Consider the following 6,866-nt stretch of genomic DNA (forward strand, 5'->3'; position numbering starts at 1 on the left):
AAACAACATGCCTACCTCAGTGCCTGTAAGAGAAAATTATCTCAGTGATTCATTTTATTAACTGAGTTGACAGCTAGGTCTTTTTATTATTATTACAAAAATGGAGTAAACTGAAAAAGGAAGCTGAGAGGCTGCTATCCTTGAAGGTTTCATCTTTTAAACAAACAGCAACAAATTCCATATGAAGTAGCTGTGGAACTAAATGAGGAGGCAGAGCAGAGAGGGAGGCAGCCAAGAGTGGCTTTATCCTGCTCTCCTGTTACCTGAAGYTGTTGGGAGCTGTCATTGAGATTATCCTCTCTTCTCCTGGCCTCCTCCAGCATCTGCGCACTCTTCTTTTTCTCCACTTGCTCTTTGTGCTTCAGATTTGCTACTTTCTTATTTTGATCTTTAACTTGCCTGGAAAAGAACAGAACGGTCAGAAGGCAGGGCAGGGGGGACCGTGAAGCAATGCCAGGGYTTGGGATGTGATCACCTTTCCAGCAGCACTCCACAAACCGCCCCAGTGTGAACGTTCTCCTCAACTGTCAATACAACCTAAAGAACACACTGTTCTGCTTATCACTATCAACCTAAACATGGAAACTGCTACAACAAACCCCTTTAAAATGGTTATTGAGTATTTGCCGATAACCAAAGGACACCCCTGCCCTCTTGTGACTAGGCAGTATGCGTCATATAAAAATCTTTGTTCATGCACACATGCATATGTAAAAGAAGTGATACGTCTAATAGCTTATTTTRCTTTGAGTATTACTGTGTGCCTTGCAAGGCACGTAGGAGAGGTAAAAATTAAAAATAATCAAACACGTCTTGAATGCAGAGCACTATCTAAAAGACCTAAGCATGACATTTCCAGAACAAAACATATTTCCTCACAACCTCAAATTCTGCTTATTTACTCAATATTTTGAAGGATTTCCTACTCTTTCTTCCTACAGAAACAAACAAGACAGAACAAGCAAAAAAAAAAAAAACCAAAAAACAAAAACCTCAGAACAAAAAAACCCTCTTTCAGAAAGCGTGCATAATTTCCTTTTCACTTGCATCTATGAATTATTTTTGATGATCCTGGCAACTAGCRTTGCCTGCAGACGAGGGTTTGGCCTTTCTGGGCATTAAGACACATGGAGTATTGAATCTAATTACAGGGCCTTTAATCTCAGCCTCCTGACCACACAGAACTTCAGTCTAAACTTCTAGTCCAATCTAAACAGAACAGGCCAGCCTTGCTTCCTCAGCCCTTTTCTCCATAATTAYATCTGGAGCTTGGAGTTTGGAATAAAAGACAGATTCTTTGGTTGCAAGATTTCCCCCAAACATCATGCAAGTAGTAGAGACAGCTCTTTAATTTACTGTTTAGGAAGCAGAAAGATAAACCAGCTTCCTATCTGGTATGCTATCTACATCGAGATGGAAGAACGCTGCATCTCTTTCACAAACGCTTTTAGATTTGATCACAAACAACTCTGATTGCTTTAATATTTTCTTTGGAGCTCATAACAAAAGTGCGATCAAGAACATATCTCATTATAACATATATGTTTAAATTATGTGGCATATGGCTAGTCAGTGCTTTGGGTTCTTTCAAAAAATGCAAATTTAACACTGAGATCTGTTGTTCACAATTTAAGCCAACTGGAGCTGACAGAATTGCAAAGCTAACAATTTTTCCTCGGTGCTACACAAATGTCTGTTATTGAGAAAAAGTGCTGATGACCTCCAGRGATTCTCTTCTATATTCCTACAAAACAAAAAAACGGAAAGTTCCTTTCCTGATGATGTCAAAAAAAACCCCAAACCCAAAAGTCATGTTTAGCTACCTTCCCCAAGAGTTACAGCTGGTCTAACAACTCAGGATGCTTCTTAGATGTAACTAGCATAATTGTTATGTAGTTCTAATCCAATGCTGCATATTGGGAACGGATGCATTGACTAGACAGAAAGCAGGCTCAATCAGTGATTAAATAATTTATCGGAAATATGTTGGCACTACCTCAGTTTGTAGGGTACACTGTTCTATGTGTAGTGTAAAACAAAAACAAAGTACATCCAAGCCAACGTAGAAAATAAAAATATCCAGAATATTGCTAGAACAAATTTTCAGAACACGATATTTTAGAGATATAACTCCTAAAAAATTAGACAGTCAAGGGTGACTAATCTTTTCAACCTTTATAATCTTTCTCCATTTAGTAGAATGTCATGATATGCAGTGGTAGACCAGAATATACTAGAGAAAATTAAGTAGAATCAAAATGAGACTTCTAATTCAAAAGAAAATTAGATATTAAAGATAACTAGMCACTAAAGATAACTATTAACTTTAATGACTTTAGCTTTTTTTTTTCATGAAAGATAGCTATATTGCTTAAAGAAATCTTTCATCCATTCATCAAATTCCTGAATTTCCAAGGATGAGGAATAGCTGAACACTATGGGGACTATATTCAGATAATCCTAAGAAGCAAGAAATCTTTTTAAAATCACAGGGTTTTAGATTTTTAAATAATTCTAATAAGCGAAGAAGAATCCAAACAATAGAAATCAATGGACCATCAAGTGTTCTTAAAAAAAAAAAAAAGAGGAGATTGATCTAATTCACTTTATTAACTGCAAGCCCTTTGGAAGATTTTTCCTCCCTATTATGATTAATTGTTTTATAATCTCTATACTTATTAAGGTTTTAAAGGAATTAATTTATTCAGTGCTAAGAAGAACATTTTTTTGCATTTTAATACTAATCTCATTATATTTTACTGTAATGCATATCACCATATATAGCTGTTAATTTTTTCCTTATGCGAATTTTCATATTAAAGTGACACAAGCTATTACCCTCCTCTGGCTATCTTTTCTGAGGTAATTTAAATTAAAACGCTCCTGAAAAATAAAAGGTGGTAAGATGTCTACTGAAAATACKCACAATTTCATTTGAATTTTAGAATTATATTTTTAATATGCTTTCCTTTCACATCTGTGTGCCTAAACAACAATATTTTTATAAGAACCCCAGTCGAAGCATACACCTACAATGCATTGCAAAATGCAACTGTCCAACTACCATGAGAACATCACCCTCGAGATAAAATGCATTTATACACACTATGTATAAATACACACTATGTATATTCAGTAGGGAACACATGCACCAGAGAAATATGCACAGACCTTGTGCACTGCAGTAGGAAGAGCTTGTCTGAGTCATCTGACTTTGACACTTGGAAAATATTTCCYGGTTATTATTTAACATACTTCCAGTATGTTCAAAGGAAACATTCAGGGATCATGTCAGCGGCTCCAGCCTTTATTGCCGGAGCGTTACCACCACCCACAGGACGATCTGCAGTCGCTGCAGCTGCTAGTTCCTACGGGCACGTGAACTTTGCTTGTTTTAAAGCATTTGCTCGACAGCCCACTCTGCTCTTCGGCATAAGTYGAACTGCTGCAATACACGTGCAGTTAAAGCAACGTTATTGCAAAAACTGCAAGGAAAATTGCATGCAATGAAATACCTACTACCTTAGCTTCAAATTGCAAAGACAATACCAGATTTTCTAATATATCATCCAATCAGACCTCCAAGCATTTTGTAGTCCTGAGAGACACAGAGAAATGTGTCTATTCACTTGTACGATGAAAAGGAGCAGCCATCTGCAAGAGTGTATCACTGAGAACAGCTTAGGTCAGAGAGCAAAGCACAYTACAACCAGAAAAAAAACCCAAGAAAAATGCAGGAAGGCAGAAATCAATGATCTACCTTACCTSAAGTTTTATTTGTAGTCTCATTCATTAATTATTAGATAGGTGAAAAAAAAAAAAGGGAAGCTCTATTATCTTATTCTTCTAAAAAATCAGCACAATGAGATGCTCAGAATCTGAGCCACATTCTTCCTCATATAAAAAAATGTCAAACCCACTGAACCATTACTGTTTTCTTAACTACCTGCTCGTTTTTCAAGTTCCCAACCTCCAAATATTTCAGCTGGCCATAACCCTTAACTTACGAATTATAAAGATCACAGGCACAGTAACACTGTTGAGATGTTATTTTTTGTAGTGTTGGTACACAAAGGAGAATATTTATATTTTGAAAATCATAACAGAAAGAATCATAGAGGAATTGTTTCCATTAAATGCTACTTAATATTGAAAATATGGAAAACCCCATTTCTGAAAGGCTTTGCTCCAGCTTTTAGCCCAAAACTTCCTTTGCTTTACCTGTGGTTCATCACCCAACCACAGAGAATAACAGCAGCACTTGAATGTCTAATTATTTAACCTCAAGAAAGAAGACAGTGAGGACWGCACGCTAAGTAAGTGGCGTGTTGGCTCTCTTTCCTATGCAGGGCCACATCAAACYACATTAAAGTCCCATCACCACAGCTGGGTGTAGACTGGCAGTCACAGCCAAGTCACCAAAGGCTGCATTGACCAAGTTCTCTGTCTTACATAAAAACTAGGATCAGGGAAACAGCTTATTGCTAAGGATCTATAAGGAATTTAGCATGGCTGATATATTCATTCCTTTCCTGGGAATAGAAGACAAATCTCCAGCAGAATAATCATATCATGAATAAAAACCCAACAGAGAAGAGGCTATGGGATTCTTCTAACCTTCTGTTCACCTATGCATAAAGGAGCGGTCACTCTGGATATGGACTGATTTTTCATTTTATTTCATTTACAAGCAATATGTGTTATTTGGGGTTCTTTTGTTTTGCTGGGCTCTGCCTGGCAATCCCAACATCTTAAGGAGTTTTAGACTATCTTTTAACATTATAATAAGYTTAAACAATGACACATGGTTTAACGTACCAACTAAAAGAAASAAAAATGCCCATTCCGCTTTGTGCCAGCAAGCAGGCAAAAAAGTCCTTGCAGTGAGCTGCTTTGGTTGAGATGGGCAGCTGGCAACCCCAAGCATTCAATTAGCACTTCTCCTTACACGCCTCTCCTCCCACAGCCCATCATCATTTTGCTATCCTGCCTGTCACTGTTCTATGACATTTCTCTGACAAAGTAACATACGTCAATGAAAACATTAACAGATCATGAATGTTTAATTGCTCTGCAGCACAGGAGTCAACAGGAGTCCCGGAGGGGCTCTCAGAGATGAGGATGATGGACTTTGTTTCCTGTAGTCTAAAAAAATTGGACTTTTAAACCAAAGCGTGTTTAGAGTAGCAAGCGAGATAGTAAGGAAGGGACACTAGAAAGACAAGGGGAAACCAGCCTGGCCCAAACTTTAGGAGCAGCAGCCCAAGGGTGTGTGAAYGAGCAGCTGCACCAGTCAAAAACCAGCAGCAGATCTCCACACAAGTCTTTGACTTTCCACAGTGGTCAGAATCAGGCGTGCCATCAATGAACACATTCTGATGCAGTCAGCACATCYCCGTCTCTAGCCAAAGCGACAATAGTTTTTCCCTCTAGAACCAGATGATGGGAAGATACAAGAAAATATGTACCAGAAAGTCCAAATCAGACACAACCTAGAAAYTCAATATAAGTGTAGCCTAAAAATCCCATAATTTAAAACTTCCTTTTAAAAAAACCCATCATCTGACTAATTTGTAATGCCTGCAGTTTATAGATAACATGATTAATGCTATGTGGTATGTTTTTATGGGAGGATATGGGCAAGTCCTAACTAGCAAAGGAGACCAGCCTGCAATACATACAACCTGTACCRAACATACTACCTTGAAACATGATTTCATCATGAGTAACTAAACACAGGATAACTCAGGGCTAGGATTCTTTGAGATAAAATGGGTGACAAGTATCAAATAYGGTATCATCCCATATTTAGCCATGCAATGCCTAATTGGAGGTTAATATATATTTTTTTCATCTTCTTGTATTAGACTCTGACTTGCACAGTCCAGCAGAAGACTAAGAAATGTTATCAAAACATTTCTTGGAATGATGGTTTCTTGGTGAATGATGTAGTGAGATGACACAGCATCAACTTTTACTTAGCACAGGATACATAATAAACACAGTAACAACACAGTAACAAGAAGAAAAGCTTTACTAAGGATGGGAAGCTTATATGTCCCTTGCACTAAAGCTCTATCAAACTAGTCTGTTCCAGAAATAAGACTTTCTTCAGAACCCTCAATCAAATGAAAATAAAGAATAGAACGGGCTATTCTCAGGCCATGAAGCAGAACCCATATTACACACAAACACTGGTGAAGTCAAATGTGATCTTAGTATTCTCAAAATAACTGGGGAGAAAGAAAAGGGTACCTTAACAAACTAGCTAAAATTGATGGATTATCAGCAGGAATATGCAGAGATTCTTTGTTTTAGTACAACAAGTCCATGTCAGACTAAGTAAATCAAAATTCACTTTTAGACAAGGCCAAATATAACATGCTAAAACAAGACACTCTAAAAGCTTCAGTTAAACCATTAGAGCACCACATGTTTTGACTAATCTACAGTTCCAGCTTTGTAGACGTAATCCCCTGCACCTATCCATTCATCCCACTATTGTATTTTAAAATTAATGTGCAGCTTCTCAACTGTTTAAACTCTCAGTTTCCTCCTTACTAGGAAACAATCTTTCTGATGAAAATAATGAAAAATTACTGCATTGCATAATTGATGTGCAATTCAAAACCAAGTTTCAGAGATTAAGTATCAAATTAATAATATATCAAGTTCTATAATTATTTTGGAAAAGTGATGGCAATTCAACTAGATATGAAACCTTTAACCCTAAATCTTGTAACTTTCCATTTTTTTGAAGCTAAGAACATTAAAATATAAACTCAAGGTGAAACCCTGAAATAAAGCTGTAGGATAGATGAGGTAGGATAGATGAGATAAAGCTGGATAGATGAGGGCAGAGCGGT

At 37.1% G+C, this 6,866-nt stretch overlaps 1 protein-coding gene across 1 annotated transcript in view; it reads right to left on the reverse strand.

Annotated features, from left to right (window-relative positions):
• ERC1 (ELKS/RAB6-interacting/CAST family member 1) overlaps positions 1-6,866 on the reverse strand; it is a 267,410-nt gene that overhangs the window by 131,062 nt on the left and 129,482 nt on the right. Inside the window, exon 13 of the mRNA XM_026052172.1 lies at positions 264-399. Within this exon, the coding sequence (XP_025907957.1) occupies positions 264-399 (136 nt within the window). The remainder of the gene's footprint in view (positions 1-263; positions 400-6,866) is intronic.

This window comes from Nothoprocta perdicaria, unplaced genomic scaffold, assembly GCF_003342845.1.
Source record: "Nothoprocta perdicaria isolate Ctin4 unplaced genomic scaffold, notPer1 scaffold_84, whole genome shotgun sequence".
Lineage (NCBI taxonomy): Eukaryota > Metazoa > Chordata > Aves > Tinamiformes > Tinamidae > Nothoprocta > Nothoprocta perdicaria.